A 21,952-nucleotide genomic window follows, 5' to 3' on the forward strand; every position below is an offset into this window, starting at 1 on the left:
CTCTCTCCTGAGTTTATAGGTGGCTGTCTTCTTCCTGTGTCTTCACTTCATCTTCCCTCTGAATGTCTTCCCTCTGTGTCTTCACTTCACCCTCCCTATGTCCAAATTTCCTCTTCTCTGAGGATACCAGTCCTATTAGATGAGGGCCCACCCGAATGACTTTATTTTCACTTCATCACCTCTTTAAAAATCCTGTATCTAAACATGATTGCCTTCTGAGGTATGGATGGTTAGGACTTCAACTTCAGAATTTTGGGGGTAGAAAATTGAGTCCATAACAGATGCTTATACACATAGTGGAGTGCATTACAGGAGAGGTACAGTGAGATTAGGCTATTCACCATGGAAACAAGCCTGCTGTTGTCCGGGATGCCTTACCTCATCCCTCAAGACTGATGGCTGCAAACACAAGCCTGAGATGAACAGCATCCAGGGGTTTGCATTCTTGGCACACTCAACGAGAATGTGCAGTGATACTCAGGACCATGTGAATTGTCTTCCCCAAAAGCAATGTCGTCAAAATATTAGATTAAGTTACAGCTGTATCATCCTCAGAGTCTTCATCAATTCAGGCTCTGTTTTACATAGCTGTGTAATTGATCTCACCTCTCCAAAAGTTACCTATGCTGAAGGAAAACCTGAGCCACATCTCTTTTTCTAGTTTGTAATAATTATACTTATAAATTTACCTTTAATACCAAGTAGGGAGTAAATTTAGAGCTTAGTCAACTGTTGTGTTGTCTGCTTTTGTCACATAGTGTGAAATATTAAGAATATTAAGTTGAGATTATTTCTTTACTACTTTGTAGTTGTTTATAGCAAAAGGAATTCAAAAATATGTTCAGAGTAATTGAAGAAAATAATTCTTATTTATTCCAACAGATGGAATTGCCACTTATATATGTTTCAGTTTTGCTTTTGAACATATTTGAATTTTCATCAGGAATAGTATATAATAAAGGTAAGTTTCAGACTGTCTTACTCTCTATTTCCTTCTCAAGAGTTCTTATTTGTGTCCCTTCCTTATTTACAGTAAAAAAAATTTTCTTTTAGTATTTCTTCTTTATCTTATCTTCCAACTGTTCCCCAATATTATCAATTATACTCTGGTCTAGAGGCTTCTAATATTATTGTGAACCTATTGTTATCAAGTTGTGTACATGGAGACTTTTCTCTGGTTACAGTATTTTATCACTTTAAAGTCATAGAATATTTAAAGTTAAATTTTATACTTGCAAAACTTTATTTGAACAGACATTTTAAAATTCTTTCCTCCATGAATGGTTACATTGTTGTATGAATGCAAACTGAATTATAAAAGGCTAGTGGATTGAGGTTGAAAAGAGTTTTCTAAAAGTAACACATAGATTGAATTAGTCAGTAGGACTTTTAGGTTCTGAGAAAGGTACAGGGAGGGTACCTTTATCATGGGAGATTTTTCCTGCGTTAGGTGCACTTGCTGTTTCTTGATTACCTTTGGCTCAAAATAATCAATGTGACAAAGTGGCATATTTTGATGTGGCATGCCCTCATCCCTTGAAGCAGCAGTGGTGGGGACAGAGAGATGGAAAGCACTTTCGCTGCTTTTGTTTTCAACTTCATTGCTGTGAGATCGTCCCTCTTACCTGCAAGGAACCCCCAGTGGGGATGCCTGAAACTGCAGAGAGTACCAAGCCCTATATATACTGTTTTTTCTTGTACATACATACCTATGATGAAGTTTAACTCATCAATTAGGCATAGTAAGAGATTAACAATAACTATTATTAAAATCAAACAAGTGGAACAATATACTGTAGTAAAAGTTATGTGAATGTGGTCTTTCTTCTCTGTCTCTAAATATCTTAGTACTCTACTTACCCTTCTTCTTGTGATGATGTGAGATGATACAATGCCTGTGTGATGAGCTGAAGTAAGGTGAATGACATAGGCCTTGTGAAATGACTTTATTGAGTAAAATAAGATTACTTGAACACAAGCACTGTGTTACCGGGACAGTTGATCTGATAACCTAAGTAGTTGCTAAGTGACTAATAGGCAGGTAGCCTATAGTATGGATATGCTGGACAAAGTGATAATTTATATCCTGGGTTGGATGGTGGAGGATGGCATGAGACTTTTTTTTTTTTTTCTGAGACAGAGTCTCACTCTGTCACCCAGGCTGGAGTGCAGTGGTGCGATCTCGACTCACTGCAACCTCCCCATCCCGGGTTCAAGCAGTTCTCTGCCTCAGCCTCCCGAGTACCTGGGATTACAGGTGCACACCACCATGCCCAGCTAATTTTTGTATTTTTAGTAGAGATGGGGTTTCACCCATCTTGGCCAGGCTGGTCTCGAACTCCTGACCTTGTCATTCACCTGCCTTGGCCTCCCAAAGTGCTGAGATTACAGGCGTGAGCCACCGCACCTGGCCAATGGCATTGGATTTTATCACACTACTCAGAACAGTACATAATGTACAACTTATAAATTGCTTATTTCTGAAAGTTTCCACTTTATGTTTTTGGACTACAATTGGCTACAGGTAACTGAAACTGTGGAAAGTGAAATCACAGAAAAAGGGGGACTGTTGTGGTTATATAACTGTGAATAGGGCAATGAATGAATTTCATAAATGGTATTTTTTTCTATACATTTGTCCCACAGTGGATTTTTATTGTAGTCAGAGCAGGCATTTCATTGGTGGTTACACTTGTGTGGTTTCCCTTTATATCATGATTCTTGTTAAAGAAGTCACATACTGTTGAAAGTATAACTTCTCTGGCACATCTTTCCTTTAGAAGCTTGCAAAAGAGTAATTTTCTGTGTTTTATTATTGTAACAGAATCTAGCAAACTCTATAATCTGAGAATTTCTAGGGAAAGGGGTCCGTGGAGGGAAAGTTAGAAAACTTAGAAATTGTTTCTCTGTCTCTCTCCACAGTATCTCTGCCTCTATTTTTACCACCCAAGCCCAAAAGATCCTGTTGATATGAGTACATAATTCACAAAATGATACCAAAGTGCAGAGGACAAATCAACTAGTTGCAATGAGACAAATGTTAGAAAAAACTCTTTGGCCAGGTACAGTGCCTCACACCTGTAATCCCAGCACTTTGGGAGGCCGAGACAGGAGGATACCTTGAGCCCAGGAGTTGGAGATCAACTAGGCAACATGGCAAAACCTTTTCTCTATAAAAAATACAAAATTTAGCCAGGTGTGATGGTGCCCACCTGCAGTCCCAGCTACTCAGGAGGCTGAGGTGGGAGGATCGCTTGAGCCCCAGGAGGCAGAAGTTGCAGTGAGCCAAGATCACTCCACTACACTCCAGCCTGGGTGACAGAGCAAGACCCTATATCAAACAAACAAACAAAAACAATTTCTATTTGTACTGGATCTTAAAATGTATTAAAATTTAAGGCAGAGAATGGAAGTAGAGAGAACCCCATGCATTCCAGAGGTGATGGATGAGGTTGTGGGTAGGGGAGACTGACAAAATGGATTTAACTATTGAAAGAGTATCTAGCGGGATACAGAGAGAATGGCCCTTAGAGTCAGAAACAACTCGGTTCCAGTCTGGCCCACTGTTGTTAGTTATATGACTTTTGAGCTTGATTTCCTCTTCTTTAAAGAGGAGACAGTAATATATATGGCCCAAGGTATTGTGGGAATTTCATAAAATAACATCTAAATCCAGCTCAACCCATTTGAGCTTTAATGGCTCAAAGTATGTTATTCAAAGGAGTTAGTTTCCTTCTGTTTAGCCTCTCACCATTTAAGGAGTTTAATTCATGAGGTAAAGGTGTGTCAGTGAAGATTTTTAAACAGAGAAGTGATTTGGACTTCACAATCAAATTATAGCTTTAAAAAATGGGTCTGATAGCATTGTCAAGTATGGGCAAAGTGATTGTATAAGTTGAAAGTACTTTGAAAACTGTTTAACATTATAACCTCCAGAAACTATTTGTATATTTTGCATATTTGTGATATTTGTAAAGATATGTTTACTTATAGAATTTCAATAATAGCATCGAAATCATTATATTATACAAACAGAATGAGTAGCATTCAATTATAAATTAAATTTATTTTCACCTCCTATTTAAATCCAATCTTTGGCATGGTTCTTCCTCTGTCACTGGATGAATATTTGGGCCAGAACCAAGATTTTTTTGGTTACAATTGGATGATTCACACAGTTCTCCTAGAACAATAAACTCTGGGGAATATGAGGGACAGGAGAAATGGATCAGGGAGGGGCTGAGAAACTACCTGTTGGGCACTGTGCTCACTACCTGGGAGACAGATTCATTTGTACTCCAAAACTTAGCATACAAAATATACTTTTGTAACAAACCTGCACATGTTCCCCTTGAGCCAAAACCAGTTCTCTGAGCATTTGAAATTTTAAAAACACTTTTGCATTGTAATTGTTGTAATTAAAATATCCAAGCCCATGTACAAGTCAAATTTAACTCTTATTTTATAATTGAAGTTTCTTCCCTGTTTCCTGTCTGGGCCTCCACCTAGTGTTTAGATTCCTTTTCATTGTCTCATCAACTTTAGGTTTTGACCCTTCCTGCTCCAGCGTTGTAGAAAGGGAGGGAGAAGTGGGAGGGAATAGCACAGTTCTGCCCTAACTGGTTCTGAGGGGACCATCTGACATTTGCACTTTCAAGCTCCAGCAGATGTGTAAAGCTGACCCTTGATCTCTGGGCACTTGAATGAGTCCTTCATAGCCCCTTCCCCTCCCTCACATTACCGGGAATCTCTTCTCCACAGTTCTTCTAACAAAGGCAAAAACTTCTTCATTCCCGCTGGTCACTTATTTCTTTGTCTATGCCTTCAAATACTTTTTGCTGACAGCCAGTTGCCGCTCAGAGAGACCTTTGAGGACAGGAACCTAGATGACCCTAAGTTAGTTTTTTTTCACCAGTGACCTATATTTGGATCACAGGAAGCATTCATCTATCTTTTGCCCCAGTAAATTTTGGTTGTGCAGGACTCTTAATGAAATGGGAGAGTTCCCTGGCTCCTCTTGCAGGACGTACAGGGGTGTGGCTGTTCTGGCACTTAAACCCGCTTATGGGATGGGGACCATGCAGATGGGCAGGTGCAGGAGCCGGACGAGCACGCCTGGGCTCTGGCTCCATGGCAGCATCCATGGGTGGGAGCAAGCCTGTGACTCCTGAAGCCCAAGTGGGTGTGTGTTACAGTGTGCCCTCTTAGCCTTGCTGTCCATGGGCCGTTTAAGTGTTAACCAGCTCAGTGCCTTCTTGGTACCCAGGTTCTTGTCCGGCATCCAGGAATAATCAGTTTGCACATGGACTTGAAGGATGAATGCAGGGGTTTTATTGAATGTCCTGAGGTGGCTGTCAACAGGATAGATGGCGAGCTAGAAGGGGAATGGTGTGGGAAGATGATCTTCCCCTGGATTTTGGCCTCTCCGACCATCCCCAGCAGAACTCCTCTTGGCATTTAGACACTCCTTCTCTTCTCTCTGCTATTCTTCTGCTCTTCTATTCATCTCCTTGCTTGTCTACTTGTCTGCTCTGAGGCCTGGGGTTTGGGGTTTATATGGGTATAGGATAGGGGGCGTGGTGGGCTGATAGGCAACTTTCGGACGCGAAAACAGAAATGCCTGTTTTCATTAGGGCTGTAGGTTTCCAGGCTTGAGGATGGGGCCTTTGCCGCTTCTACCCAGTATTTCTGTCTCCTGTCTGTATCATTAACATACCCATCTCTTTCTCAACAAACCATATCCTGTTCTTTCCACCAAATCATCTCTTACCTTCTAGATTTTCTAAGTAGGAGTCTGAGTTTGTGCCCCAAACTGCAGGGATACATGTTACTTTTTTAGTGTGCCCATCAGACCCTCTTGCCTCAGACACAAGGTAAATAAGTAGAAGGGGTCCTCCTCCCAATATCTTCATTCAGTACCTCTCTATCAAAACACAAATTCTCTCTGCAGTCACCAATTCTGGATCCTTCTATACCCTCCAGGTGAGGCGCTGAAGTGTCAAGAACTGGTTTTTGTCTACCTCTAAAACTTTTGTGTCATGGTCTAGCATGAGTTATATTAGTGCTTCAGCCAAACCTTCCCTTTTTGAACATGCCTGATAGCGTATGTGTAAAAAGAAAAACAAGGTGGAAATTTTGAATTTTACCTGAAGTTAATTTAAAATGTACAATTATAATTCTTATTCCTTAAAAATATTTTGTCATTTTTAGAAACATCGTACTTTTTATGGACAGTCTTCTATCAGTGATCTAATATATATATATATTTTATTATTTAGGTGATACAGAGAAACGCTTTGCATGTTCTAGCAAAGGGTACCCTCAAGAGACTGAAATAATCAAGTTATTTCTTTTCTCAGGAAACTTGGTAAGGTCCGCTGATAGCATGTGTTATAACCCTTCACGTTCCTTTAAAGTCCACGTGTAAAACCAATAGCACTGTATTCCTTCCAAATACCCTCTACTACATTCAGACTTGGGGAGGAAAAATTCTATATAAATAATAATTATTTCTGTCTTTGCTAGTGTATGTCTACTTGGAGCAGGTAAAACACTTCACTACTTCACTTAGCCATAGAGCATCCTGTGTGTTTTGGCTTTTATTCTTTCTTTTTTAAAATGATGCCTCCTCCCTCCGCTTTTTAGTGGAGTTGATTTGTCCTTTTGAAGTCTGACAGATGTAGCCTATTAGAGAAGGAAAGCTACCTCACATGACCTTGAAAATCTGTCTTGCCTTTGTATAACAAGTACCACATTGAAGTTGTCATTTTGGGTAAGGAATGATGTGATCCTTTGATTCGAATAATGGGAGACTTTTTTAAAACACACATAACAGAGTAAAATAAAGCATTCTATCAAGATCATGCAGCAAATACTAACAAAAATATACGTTAATAAAAAGTGCACAGATTGTCTAAAAATCTATGATAAATATAATAAAAACAAAGAAAAAGACTCCATGAGAACAAATGCATTTATCCCTAAGCCTGCTTTGACTTAGGCCACAATTTCCTCCTGATATGCTTAAATATGTATTTAAGCTTTATATATACAACTATTGAGAAGTGTATGCTCTCTGAGCCAAAAACGCATTTCTGATTTGTTGTTATATGTTATGGAAAAAGAATGGGCTTTGGAAGAAGACGGACTTACAGAGCTGGGGTCCAGTCTTGGTTCTGCCATTTATGGTCTGTGTGTCCTGGGGCAGGTTACCTAAACTCTCTGACCCTCAGTTCTTCTTCTAAAAAGGGAATTATAACCTACTTTTTGGATGTAGTTCTAGCAGCAGTAGTATTAGAAGTGATAGCTAACATTTATAAAGTGTTTATGTGTATCAGGCATTTAAAAAAAATGTTTAATGTTCATTATGACATTTAATCTACACATTTAATCTTATTTGAGGAAAGTACTATTTTTTCTTTTTTTGCTAATAACCCTGTTAAAAATTGTACTGCCTTCCCAAACTCCTGCACTGTCAACCTCCCTTCCCTGCTTCGTTCTTATAATGTATTCTATATTCATTCCATTTTTTCTATCTTTTCCTTCATTCTCTACCAATCCATCCACCAATCTCTCCATCCAGTTTGTTTCTCTGTCAATTTCCATTACAATGTTAATTCCACAGGGGCAGAGGGTTCTGTCTGTTTTATTCACATCTGCATTCCCAGCACCATTCATAGGAAGGGCTCAATAGATATTTTTGGAATGAATGTATTTCCCCATTTTTTAGTTTAGGGAAACTAAAACTCAGATAAGGAACTTGCGCAAAGCGATCTTAAGTACTAGGAGAACTAATTGAAATAAAGTTCTTGGTATTTGTCTCTTGTTAGTTTTCAGTAAAATTCACCATTTCTGATCGCTACATTTTCATATACCTTCTCAAAACTAGGAAATATCCAATAAAGATGCCGTAAAATGAGGTTTGCTTTATCAGTTGCTTTTTTTATTTAGACACAAAATAACAATTTTAATAAAATTAGAATTTCTATTTGTGATAACATATTGCTTTGAGTCTATGTTTACTATATGTAATAATAATGACCATTTCTATGATAGAAAAGATTATTATAAAGATGAAACCTTTATGATGCCAGCATAATAGGTTACTGAGTTCTGAAAGTATAATTTTATAAATAGATTTTTTTTTCTAACTAGAAAAACTGAAATTACTAATCACTTTTAGATCAACTAACTTGTGTCTCTGCAGCAAGTGGTTATTAGTTGTTGTTGTTGTTTTTTTTTCTTGCTCTTTCCTAAAGCAAATCCAGTGTTTCTTCCAAACTGAAAATGAAATTGCATCACAAGGAATGCTAAGTGTGTTCACATCAGGAGGACTGGCTCCCAGCTTGGGAATCATTAATAGTACATATAATGGCATCTTCCACTTTAATTTAACATTGGTAATTACATTTTATCTTATTCTGTGATATGTTATTAACAAGAAGCATACTCTTTCTTATAAGATGTATTTTTTTAAAATAGGTAGCTGAGTAATATTACATCTATGTATGTTTTAAGCCCAATTATAGTGTTACATTTTTTGCTTTAAACAGTCATATATTTTTAAATAAAGAAGAAGAAATACTTATTTGTACCCTTTACCTACATATTTATTATTTATACTGTTCTTCATTCTTTCCTGTAGATATAAGTTGCCATCTGATGTCAATTTCTTTTAGCATTTCTTACAGTGCAGAACTGCTGGCAAATAATTCTCTGGGTTTTTTTCCTCCTAAAAATGTCTTTATTTCACCTCTTTTTTGGCAACAACTTTATTAAGATATAATTCCATACAATTCACTCATTTAAAGTGTGCACTTAAATGGTTTTTAGTATATTCATAGAGTTGTGCAACCGTCACTACTAATTCCAGAATATTTTAGTCACTCCAAAAGTGATGAAAGTGAGAGTCTATAACTATTAGCAGTCACTCCCAATTCCCCCTCCACTCCCCAGCCCTAGACAACCACTAATCTTTCTGTTTCGATAGATTTTCTAACTCTGAACATTTTATGTAAATGAAACATATATATGTAGTGTTCATGACTGGCTTCTTTCAGTTAGCGTATGTTTCAGTTAGCATAATATGGTCAAATAATATCACATTGTATAAGTACCACATTTTGTTTATCCATTTATCAGTTGATGAACTTTTGGGCTGTTCCCACTTTTTGCCTCTTACGAATAATGCTGCTGTGAACATTTGTGTGAAAATTTTTGTGTGGAAATATGTTTTCATTTTTCTTAGCTACATGGCCAGGGATGGAATTATTGGATCATATGATAACTCCATGTTTGACATTTTGAGGAAATGCCAGACTGTTTTCTAAAGTGGTTGTACTGTTTTACATTCTTACCAGCAGCTTGTCAGAATTCCAATTTCTTTTCTTTCTTTCTTTTTTGTTTAGAGACAGGGTCTTGCTGTGTTGCCCAGGCTGGATTTGAACTCCTGGGCTAAAGTGCCCAGAAGTTCTGCCTCAACCTCCTGAGTAGCCAGGACTACAAGTGCATACCACCACACCTGGGTTAGAGTTCTCGTTTCTCCACATCCTCACCAATGCTTGTTTTTATTTGTCTTTTTAAAAATAACCATCCTAGTAGGTATAAAGTGCTATCTCATTATAATTTTGATTTTAATCTCCCTAATGACTAATGATGTTGAGTATCTTTTCATGTACTTATTAGGCCCTTGAATATGTTCTTTGGGGAAATATCGATTCAAATTATTTGCTGAGTTTTAGTTGGGGTATTTGTCTTGTTTGATTTGTAAAAGTTCTGTATAGATTCTAGATACAAGTCTCTTATCAGACATATGATTTGCAAATATTTTCTCTCATTCTATGCATTGTCTTTTCACTTTCTTGGTAGTGTCCTTTGATACACAAAAGTTTCTCTTAATGAAGTCCACTGTATCTTTTTTTTCTCTTGTTGCTCGTGCTTTTGGTGTCATGTGTAGAAAACCATTGCCTGACTCAAGGTTATGAAATTTTACCCCACATGTTTTCTTCTAGGAGGTTGATAATTTACCTTTTACATTTAGATCTTGGATCCATTTTGAGTTCATTTTTGTATTTGATGTGAGATACGGGTCCTTACTCATTCTTTGGCATGTGGATATCCAGCTGTCCTAGCATGACTTGTAGAAAAGACTATTCTTCTTCTATTGAATTGTTTTGGCACTTTTGTTGAAAATAAGTTGACCATAAATGGGACAGTTTATTTCTAGATTCCCAATTTCATTGCATTGATCCACATGTCTATCTTTATGCTAGTATCATATTGTTTTGATATTTTTGCTTTGTACTACAGTTTGAAATCAGGAAGCATCAATCTTCTAACTTTGTTCTTCTTTTTCAAGATTATTTTTGCTAGTCTGAGTTACCATATGAATTTTAGGATAAGCTTGCCAATTTCTACAAAATAGCTATCTGGGATTCTGATAAGGACTGTACTGAATCCTTAGATACATTTGGGTAGTATTGCCCTTTTACTAATATTAAGTCTTCCAATCTATGAGCATGGATGTCTCTCCATTTATTTAGATCTTTAATTTCTTTCAGCAATGTTTTATGTTTTCAGAGTATAAGTTTTATACTTCTTCTGTTAAATTTATTTCTAATATTTTATTCTTTTTTACGTTGTAAAGGGAATTGCTTTCTTAATCTCATTTTCAGATTGTTCACTGCAAGTACATAGAAATATAATAATTGATTTTTATATGTTGATCTAGTATCCTGCAGCCTTGCTAAACTTGTCTGTAAGATCTAATAGGTTTTTAGCAGTCAACTGAAATTTTGAAGCATTGTTTTGTCAAATATAAAATTTCTGGTTGACTTCACTTTCTTTCAGCATTTTGAAAATTTTATTCTAATGTCATCTGACACCTTTACTTCTGAATGAGAAGTCAGCTGTTAATTTTATGATTGTCTCCTGTATGTAATATGTTATTTTTCTCTGGATGCTTTTAAGATTTTTCTCTTTGGATTTACCCAAGTAAGGTTCCCTGAACTTCTTGAATTGTAAGTTTAGCAAATTTGGAATGTTTCCGGCCATTATTTCTTCAAAAAAGAATTGTACCACAGGTCTCTAAGATCTTACCTGTGGCTTTGGCAGCTGAAATTGCTACTCAATTCTTTTAGCTTGCACTGCTAGTTTTTACAAACTGGTCTTCTGGGGGTGTCCTTTGCATGTTTATTGCCCAAGAATTTGGTCACAGTTTATATTTAAATCTCAGAGATTACCGTTCTTGCAGTTTCCTTATTCCTGGAATTTTCCTCTTAATATTCCCAAATGCTCTGTCAACTCCAAGCTCTGTCTCTGACATGTCATGCTAGTAAATACTTCAATGTTGTGCTACCTAAGCTTGGCTGTATAGAGTTCCACTATGTGGCTATATTATACACAACTCATGAATATTTTCATTATTTCCAATGTTCAGCCATTACAATGATGCAAAATTATTCTTGAACACATTTTATTTCATACATATGTGAGCATAATGTAGGAAAAATTCTGAACAGTGAAATTTCTAGGGAAAAGGTATATGCATTGGATGTTTTTGTTTAATTCTCTTTCAAAAAGATAGTGTAGAATGTGACATGTTGTTATTAATGTTGTAAAACATTGTTTTCTGATGTCTTCTTTATTCAAGTTCAGTGATCGGATTTTCTGGTTGGTTGATATTCCTAGAGAAAACATCACACAAAACACAGGTAAGAGTGATCTGAATTAATTCTTCTACCCCTGGGTCTGGATTTATCACATAAAAAGAACAAAAAGAATTTATTATCTTAAAAATGATTTGTTGTCTCATGTAAATCTCCCATGTGGCATTTGGGACATACTTACTAAAAATTATCTGTGGTTTATCTGAATTTTAAATTTAACTGGGATACTGTATTTTATCTGACAGTCCTATTATAGGTAGATCGTTTTGACATATACAATGTTTATATTATCCTTTATTTAAAATAAACTCATTTCTTAGAACTTGGAAATTGTAGTATTAATATGGGTACTAATTTATTTTACTGAAGATGAATCATTAATTTTAATATGTTATAAGCTGTACATATGATGTATTATTTTATTATGGAATCTACTATTAAGTATTTTGTGGCAGTGTAGCATCATATGCTACTGTATATACCTAGATGAAAAGAGGAGAAAAGTCGAATTCCAGGAACTGTGAATATTGATCTAGTGAACTGACCTAGTAGATCTCTAGGCATGAGACACATTCCCAGAGGTTAAAAATGGTGGAAGGTTTGTTGTTTTAATATGATAGGTACATTAAACAAAACCAACTTGACTCCACTTAAGGAAAAAGAAGAAATTTATTTTAGTCATAGAACCCAAAGACAAAAATGTGCCATCTTATAGGAAGGAATTAGAAATAAGAAATGGAAAACCATCGAGAACTGAGGGAATACTTTCACCCTGTTTGTCTTATCTGTATTTTCTATAAATTTACATTTATTTTTCTTTTTTGTAGACAGGCTTTCTGAAGTTGCCTCATTACAGTTGAATTTTATGTATCTTTCTTATGGGTCAGCCCAATTCCAAATTCCCAGGACAGTATCTGAAGTTGACTCATTGTTGATCCAGCATCCACCTGTGTACCAAGCAAATATAGATTGGGAGAGTGGGATGGGGGAACCATACAGGCCAACCCCTTCTGCTATTGGAGTAAAGGACATTCCAAACTGTGTCCTATAGAATGAAGGCAAGGCAAGGTGAGGGTAAGTTAGAGATGATGGAAAAGATTCTATACATAAAAAAGTGTCAAAGATAAAGGTCTGCAATAGATGTTCCAGTGCCATAACATCTGGGATAGATTGTATCACTATCTTTACCCTTTATTCAACTTTTTTTCAAATTAATTTTCTTATTAGAGCTATGTGTGATTTTTAAAGGAATTTATCTTGAAAATTGTACTCTTATTTTTGATGTAGCCTAACTCTTATTAATATAATGATAGAATGTTATTCCAGAAGCTTAGCACAATATTGACATTCATTTCACCATTGAAGAAGTGAAGATCACATGTTATTTTTACTTCTACTCTTTATTTACAAACTTTAATTTTAGAAAAGCATTGATTCTAAAGTCACCCAGACAGGAACAAAGATGATATGAGAACTTAAGGATTTTAGAAAAAGACCAAATTAGCTCTTCCTCTCTTGACACAACTCCCTGGACTGAGTAAAAAGAAATATCGTTGTGCTAGTACTGTAATAGGAGGGGCTGGTTTATGTAGATAGTAATATGCTAAAAATCAGAGAAAAAATGTTCAGAGGTAAGGAGATCATATTCATTTACTTTTTCCTCTTTAATCATACCTTATTTACTGCTATGGCATGAATTTGAGTATTATGAGTATATGTAAAATCTTGGGAATATATTTGAGTGTATGTAAAATCTTGGAAAAGTAGGTTAGGCAACATCAACAACAAAGGTAGTAAAATAGTCATTGTAGTGGCAGTAGAAATAGCAGGCAGCATTTATTGAATTCTTATTATATGTCTGCACTGCTCTAAACACTCTATCTATGTTAGTTCATTTATTCCTAACTATGTGATAGATACTATTAATATCTTCATTTTCAGATGATTTAACTGAGGCCCATGGAGTTGTATGGAAAATTAGAGATAACTAGGTGGTGAAAGCAGCTTAAAGTGTGAACTACAAACAGTTGTTGAAAGTAAACAGCACCTCCTTGATTTACACTACATGATTTGCTCCTTTTCTTTTCATTTTAAAATAAGGTATAATTTGCATTCTAGGAAACATATCCTTTTTGGTGTCCAAAGCATATCCTTTTGGTTCTATGGGTTTTGATAAATGTTTACAACTGCGTAATCACTGCAGTGAAGACATAGACAGTTGCCTCAGGCAATAAAATCACTCCACCCATAATCAACCCCTCTCCATCTCCCAGGCCCTGGCAACCACTGTTCTGTTCTCTGTTCCTGTTGTTTTGTCTATACCAGGGGCATATAAATGGAATCATAAACTATACAGCCTTTGAATCTGGCTTCTTTCACTTAGCTAATTCATTGGAGATTTGTCTATGTTATAGTTTCTCTAGTGTTCTCATTGGGTAGTATTTTTTGGTGTGGATAGTTAATTTTGTTGAAGGGCATTTGGGTTTTTCCAGTTTTTGACAATTATGAATAAAGCTACTGCAAACAATCTCATACAGTTTTTTGTGTGAACATACATTTTTGTTGCATTTAGCTAATACCAAGTAGTAGGATTACTGTGTTGTATGGTAAGTGTAAGTTTAACTTTATAAGAAAAACTGTCAAACGATTTCCCAGAGTGGCTTTATCATTTTGCGTTCTGACCACCAGGTGATCTGCATACATCCCAGAATGTAGTATATGTGTGTGTGTGTGTATGCTTGTACATATGTATGCATATATGTATGTGTAGACATATTTTTAAAATTTTTAGCCATTCTAAAAAAAAGTGTAGTGGCATTTAATTGTGTGTTTTGTTTGTTTGTTTGTTTGGGGTTTTTTGAGACAAAATCTCGCTCTGTCACCCAGGCTGAAGTGCAGTGGCGCAATCTCGGCTCACTGCAGCCTCCGCCTCCTGGATTCAAGTGATTCTCCTGCCTCAGCCTCCTGAATAGCCAGGATTATAGATACGAACCACTAGGCCCGGCTACTTTTTTGTATTTTTAGTAGAAACAGGTTTTCGCCATGTTGACCAGGCTGGTCTCAGGTGATCCACCAACCTCAGCCTCCCAAAGTGCTGGGATTACAGGCGTGAGCCACCGTGCCCGGTCTAATTGTGGTTTTCATTTGCATTTTTCTAACAATGGACATTGAGCATCTTTTTTTGGTGCTTATTTGCCATTTGGTTTACTATCTGTTTAAATGTTTTACAAGTTTATTATATATTCTGGATACGGGTGTTATTAGATATGTTTTGCAGATATTTTCTCCCCGTCTGGGGCTTGTCTTTTCATCTCTTAAGAGTATCTCTTGAAGATCAGAATTTTCAATTTTGCTGAAGGCTAATTTATCAGCTTTTTATGTTATGGATGGTACTTTTGACATCACAGCTAAGAAATCTTTGCCTAACCTAAGTTCACAAAGATATTCTCCTATATTTTCTTCTAGAAGTTTACACTTCTAGCTTTTGCATTTAGGTCTATGATTTATTTTGAGTTAATCTTTATAAGTTATATGGGCCAATGTTAATTTTTTGGAATTTGGATACCCAATTATTCCAGTGCCATTGTTGTAAAAACTTTTTATCTCCATTGAATTGCTATTTCTGGACTGTATCCTTTCACCAATACCACACTGTCTTGATTATTTTAGCTTCATAATAGGTCTTATAAGTAATGTTAGTCCTTCAATGTTGATCTTCTTTCTCAAAATTGTTTTGGTTATTATAGTTCTTTTGCCTTTCTATGTAAATTTTAGAATCAACTTGTTTACTTCTACAAAAATACTGCAGTGATTTTTAATTTTGTATTGCATTGAATCTATAGATCAGTTTAGGGAGAGTCAGTATCTTTTTTTTTTTTTTTTTTTTTGAGATGGAGTCTCGCTCTTATTGCCCAGGCTGGAGGGCAGTGGCATGATCTTGGCTCACCACAACCTCCATCTCCCAAGTTCAAGCGATTCTCCTGCCTCAGCCTCCCCAGTAGCTGGGATTACAGGCACCTGCCACCATGCCCGGCTAATTTTTTTTGTAGTTTTTGTAGAGATGGAGTTTCGCCGTGTTGGCCAAGCTGGTCTTGAACTCCTAACCTCAGGTGATCCACCCACCTTGGCCTCCCAAAGTGCTGGGATTACAGGCATGAACCACCTTGCCTGGCTGGGAGAGTCAATATCTTAATAGTAACGAGTCTTCCAAGCCGTGGAGACACTGTATCTCTCCATTTGTTTACATCTTTTTAAAAATTTATTTCCCAGCACTTTGGGAGGCCGAGACGGGCGGATCACAAGGTCAGGAGATCGAGACCATCCTGATGAACACGGTGAAACCCCGTCTCTACTAAAAATACATAAAAAACTAGCCGGGCAAGGTGGCGGGCGCCTGTAGTCCCAGCTATTCGGGAGGCTGAGGCAGGAGAATGGCGTAAACCCGGGAGGCGGAGCTTGCAGTGAGCTGAGATCCGGCCACTGCACTCCAGCCTGGGCGACAGAGTGAGACTCCGTCTCAAAAAAAAAAAAAAAAAAAAAATTTATTTCATCCAGGTTTTGTGGCTTTCAGCTTAGAGACCTTGCACATTAAAAAAAAAAAAAGTATACCAAAATTATTCTTTCAGGGATCATCTCTATAGTTTGTTACTTTGTTACTAGAGATGCTTCTGTGAATGTGTAGAGCACTGGAAACTACAAGGCGAAGGCTCAGCATTCTCTCCTAAGCGTGAAGCTGGCGCCTGGTGTTGGTTGGCTGCAACTGCCATTTGCCATTGATGATCATTCTTCTCTTCTTGTGGTAGAGGAAGAGGGAGAGAATGCAGTTTGAGTGGTTTCTATTTTTTTGTTTTTTGTTTTTTAAGTTATACCTTAGTAGTTCGTGGTTTTGGGCCAGGCGCGGTGGCTCAGGCCTGTAATCCCAGCACTTTGGGAGGCCGAGGCGGACAGCTCACCTGAGGTCAGGGGTTCGAAACCAGCCTGACCTACATGGTGAAACCCTGTCTCTACTAAAAATACAAAAATTAGCCTGGCACAGTGCAGGGCACCTGTAATCCCAGCTACTCGAGAGACTGAGGCAGGACAATTGCTTGAACCCAGGAGGCAGAGGTTGCAGTGAGTCGAGATCGCACCATTGCACTCCAGCCTAGGTGACAGAGAGACACTCCGTCTCAAAAAAAAAAGTAGTTAATGGTTTCAGTGTTATTGTAAGTGGTACTTTTTACTATGTTGATTTCCAGTTGTTCATTGTTCGTATGTAGAAAAATGATTGAGTTCTGTTTATTGATCTTGTATACTGCAATCTTGTTAAATTCACTTATTGGTTCTAATAGCTTTTAATATATTCTTTGGGATTTTCTACATGGATAATCACTCATTTAGGAATGGAGATTATTTTATTTCTTCTCTTCCAATATGTATTCATTTTGTTTCTTTTTCTTTTCTTTTTTTTTGGCCTTATTGTACTGGTAGGACCTCTAGTATGATTCCGGTATGAAAGGAATAGTAAGAGAGGACATCCTTGCCTTGTTTCCAGTTTTAGGGAAAAAACATTTGTGTTTTACATAGGCGCCCTTCATCAGGTTGAAGAAATTTCTTTCATTACAAGTTTGCTGAGTTTTTATTATTGGTGTTAAATCTTGTTAAATTATTTTTTGCATCTATTGAGATGATTATAAGGATTTTCTTATAATTGTCTGTTGATATGATAAATTACATTGATTCATTTTTGAATTTTGAACCAGTCTCGGAATCCTAGGACAAACAACACTTGGTCATGATGTATTATCTTATTTATATATTCCTGGATTCATTTGGCTAGTAGGTTTCCTAGGTTATCAGTCTGGAGATTTATTTTCTTTTCTTGTAATGTTTTTATCTCATTTTGGTATTTGAGTAAGGTTGTCATTACAAAATGAGTTTGGATGAGTTCCCTGCTTTTCTATATTCTGGACGAGTTTTTGTAGAATTGGTGTCACCTTTTCATTAATTGTTTGGTGGGATTAACCAGTGAAGATACCTGGACTTGGAGTTTTCTTTGTGGAAGGATTTTAAATACACATTCATTATCCCTTAATAGATTTAGGAATATTCAAGTTTTCTGTTTCTCCTTAAGTGAGCTTTGGCAGTTTGTGTCTTTCAAAGAAAGTGTCCATTTCATCTAAGTTGTTGAATCTATGGACACAGAGTTGTTTGTGATATTCCCTTCTTATCCTTAGAATATCTATAGTGTCTGTAGTGGTGTTCCCTATTTTATCTCTAACATGAGTTATTTGTATTTTTTAAATTATTAGTCTTGCAGAGATTCATCAGTTTTTATGTTTCAAAGAGACATCTTTTGATTTCATTATTTCATTAATTGTGTATATTTTTTTCTGTTCCTAAGTTCATCAATTGCCATTCTTTATCTTATCTTTCTACTTACACTGGACTTAATTTGCTTCTTCTTCTTTTTTTTTTTTTCCCTAGTTTGTTAGGAATCTTTAGATCAGCGATCAGCAAACTACTGACCCCTGATCCTACCTACTGCCTATTTTTGTAAATAAAATTTTATTGGAGCACAATCATGCTCATTTATTTATGTGTCTTCTGTGGCTGCTTTTATGCTACAGTGGTATAGTTGAAGTGGTGTAACAGATATCATATAACATATAAGGCCCCAAATATTTACTATCTGACCCTTTACAAACTCTTTACTATCTTCCAAAGCCTGCTTCATATATAGCAGATCTTTGAATAACCTCATTTCATTCAACATCATTTCATTATAATATTGATAAGGAAAGAAAGTCAATTCCTGGCCAGGACCACTGTCTGTGTGGAGTGCTCATATTCTCCCCATGTCTGCGTAGGTTTTCTCTGAGTACTCTAGTTTCCTAGCACAGCCAAAGATGTGCATGTTGGGTTGATTGGTGTGTCTAAATTGTCCCCGTATGACTGAGCTTGAGTGTGTGTGTAAGTGCACCTTGTGATGAAATGGCGTTCAGTCTAGGGTTGGTTCCTGCCTTGTTCCTGAGCTGCTGGAGTAGGCTCCCGTGATTCTGAACTGAAATAAGCAGGCTAGAAAATGGATGAATGAATGAATAATTGCAAATTATTATAAAGTAAAAATTTATAAAGTATATGATACTCATACAAACAAATGCATGACAGTAAATGATGCAATACAAAAGCCCACAGTTAGCCTGCCATGTTTGTGATTGTTTTTTAACTGCATGTGGTAGAGGATGCTCCTTACAATTTCCCTTTGCAAACATTTATTCCTTGATTTAATCCACCACCGCTATGACCACCATTACTTACGGATTCACCAAAAATTGGGTAAATAATTATCTTACTTGTTTTTATTAATCTTTTAAAAATCTATGCATAGCTCACATTTGTTTTAGTGTTTAATATTAGAAGAATTTGGGGTCTTTATTTAGAAGTTTGGTGATGTTTTTGTGACCAGGCATATGCCGTAGAAACTTAACTCTTGTTTATATCAATTTGCCTGTGGTGAAATTGGTTCTATTATACATTGTTTTGCCTAAAGTCCTAGTTTCCAAGAACATATTGATGATGTTAAGTGAGAACTTGCTGTAATTAATTTGAGATTTCTTTCTTCTAATGCAAGTATTTTACTGCTATATATTTCTCTCTAAGCATTGCTTTATCTGCATCCAATAAATTGTGATGTTGTATTTTTATTTTCTTTCAATTAAAAATATTTTCTGATTCCCCACAGCACTTCCTCTTTGATATATGGTTTTTTAGAAGTGTGTTGTAAAATGTTCAAATATTGGGGAATTTTTCAGATGTCTTTATGTTATTGATTTTTCTAGCTTATTCCATTATGTTTAGAGAGCGTATTTCATGTGATAGCAATTTAATTTATTAAAATGTGTTTTATGGCTTATTTAGTAAATGTCCCATGTACTCTTGACATAACTTTTGATTTATGTATTTTGAAGCTCTGTTGTTAAGCATGTCTACACTAAGGGTTGTCATGCCTTTATCATATGTATTGTCCTTCTTTATTCCTAATATTGCATTGATCTGAACTCTCCTTCGTCAGATATTGATATGGCTGCTACAACTTTCTTTTGATTAGTGTCATATTTCTTCATCCTTTCACCTTTTTTTCAAGATAACTTTTGGAACACTTTTATCAACAGAATGGAAGTACACAAATGAATCTTAAAACCAGCTGGGTGCAGTGGCTCACACCTATAATCCCAACACTTTGGGAGGCCAAGGCCGGCAGATCACTTGAGGTCAGCAGTTCGAGGTCAGCCTGGCCAACATGGTGAAAACCTGTCTCTACTAAAAATACAAAAATTAGCTGGGTGTGGTGACACATGCCTGTAATCCCAGCTACTTGGGAGGCTGAGGCAGGAGGGTCACTTGAACCCGGGAAGTGGTGGTTGCAGTGAGCTGAGATGGCACCACTGCACTCCAGCCTGGGAGACAGAGACTCTGTCTCAAAAAATAAATAAAATAAATAAAACCAGTGCATCAATGAGTAAGATCTAACACAAAAGTACCCATACCTCATGACGAAAATATAATCAGATGGAGGAAGACAAAAGTCTAAGAGAATGGAGGAGATATGCATATGAGGAAGGAAGGACTCTGGGACTGAATTATCAGATGGACTCAGCAGATGTCTTTAAGTTTCACATACCCTGAGCCCCTAATCAGTGGTTTGAGACAAGCATTATATTTGGTCACAGTGGGTATATGCTATGTCCAGAATGGGAAGAAAGTTCAGAATCCTGTGGAGACTGTAGACACTTAACTCTATAATAATGAGGTGGAGGGTATGAGGATGCTAGAGCTCTAGGGAAGCTCTTTCTTTGTGTCATTAACCACACTGCAGCAAGATATGGTAAAAAGTTATTCAAGTTACTAGTTTAATGGAAGAGTCAGAGTGGCTACAGAAAAGCCTCCATGAAAACATCCAACTGGCATGGAGGAAATAAACATTCAGCCACTAGAGTAGTTATGGTGCCACGCTCAAGAGTTGGTAGACGAAAGGTGTTCTCTCTGATTGACTTATAAAAGACAATCTTTCTTCACATAGAGGACTAGAAGGTTCTATCAGTACTGACCTTTTCCTGTTTAGTCTTATATCTTGAAGCATCTCTGGGTTTACTGCTAGGATCATAGCAATCATCAGCTTCAGGTGTAGTTTTGTAATCGTGCCAAGTAGAGTTCTTAAAAACTGGACATCTCTCAAATGATTCACTTAAAACAGCCTTTAAATAAGTGACAGCATCAATACCCATTTATTCCATCACATAGTATTAGATCTCCTTAAAAATATATAGCACGCAGATGAAAAAAAATGGTGACTTTTGACTGAATCCAGCCAAAGGGACAACTCTTATAGGCTATAGCTATGTCTATTAGAATTTGAATACATATAGTTTTAAAAAGATGCATTTTCAAAGTGAGTCACCACCACCTCGGTCACTTATCTTAGTGAATAAATCTTTTCTTTTAACCCAAATGACAAGGGTTTTAACAGCCAAATATCTCTATTTTCTGTCTTCATGGAGTGCTACTGTTGTTCTCACTGAGTTCGTGAATTGCATGTATAACAGATGTATAGGCATATAAACTACTTGAATAGGTTTGTCTGGAGCTTTGGCACTGACCTCTTCAACTTCCATCTCTGGAGCTACCAGCTAATACTATTCACACAGCCACTTGGCTGTTTCATATACATTGTTCACTACATCAGCCACATTACAGGTGAGATCACTATTTCTTCTGTGTTTAGAATGAGCAGGGATAGTGTCACCATCAAACAGAAGTGCATGCTAGTTAATAAGCATGTGGGAAGAAATGGAGTTGGGATAAAACCATTCTGGAAGATACTGGCAATACTACTAATAAAAGACTCAAACAAATAATTTTTCTTGTATTCAATCACTCCATGTACCACTATAGAAACCACATTTTTCTGACTTTCATCGGTACTTATTGGCTTTGGGAGGCCGAGACGGGCGGATCACGAGGTCAGGAGATCGAGACCATCCTGGCGAACACGGTGAAACCCCGTCTCTACTAAAAAATACAAAAAAACTAGCCGGGCGAGGTGGCGGGCGCCTGTAGTCCCAGCTACTCCGGAGGCTGAGGCAGGAGAATGGCGTAAACCCGGGAGGCGGAGCTTGCAGTGAGCTGAGATCCGGCCACTGCACTCCAGCCTGGGCGACAGAGCCAGACTCCATCTCAAAAAAAAAAAAAAAAAAGAAAGTACTTATCTAAGACCTGTGGATCTTCAGATCTTCAGGGCTCTTATT

General features: G+C 36.9%; 1 protein-coding gene and 1 non-coding gene across 10 annotated transcripts in view; both read left to right on the forward strand.

Annotated features, from left to right (window-relative positions):
- CATSPERB (cation channel sperm associated auxiliary subunit beta) overlaps positions 1-21,952 on the forward strand; it is a 191,740-nt gene that overhangs the window by 42,266 nt on the left and 127,522 nt on the right. For 6 of the 9 annotated variants that reach the window (XR_001905019.3, XM_017961478.3, XM_017961480.3 and 3 more), the window contains 4 exons: positions 883-961; positions 6,279-6,367; positions 8,259-8,399; positions 11,651-11,711. Coding sequence is in view for 8 of the 9 variants with exons in the window: in XM_017961478.3 (XP_017816967.1) it covers positions 883-961; positions 6,279-6,367; positions 8,259-8,399; positions 11,651-11,711 (370 nt within the window). In the remaining variant the exon portion in view is untranslated. Of the gene's footprint in view, positions 1-882; positions 962-6,278; positions 6,368-8,258; positions 8,400-11,650; positions 11,712-12,703; positions 12,741-18,127; positions 18,984-21,952 lie in introns of those variants that run through there. The other 3 variants (XM_017961481.3, XM_031667901.1, XM_003902168.5) reach the window with 3 other exon arrangements.
- LOC116276291 lies at positions 16,276-16,499 on the forward strand. Its single transcript, XR_004185708.1, has one exon. It is a non-coding gene; the product is annotated as a small nucleolar RNA U3 (small nucleolar RNA).

Source organism: Papio anubis, chromosome 7 (assembly GCF_008728515.1).
Source record: "Papio anubis isolate 15944 chromosome 7, Panubis1.0, whole genome shotgun sequence".
Lineage (NCBI taxonomy): Eukaryota > Metazoa > Chordata > Mammalia > Primates > Cercopithecidae > Papio > Papio anubis.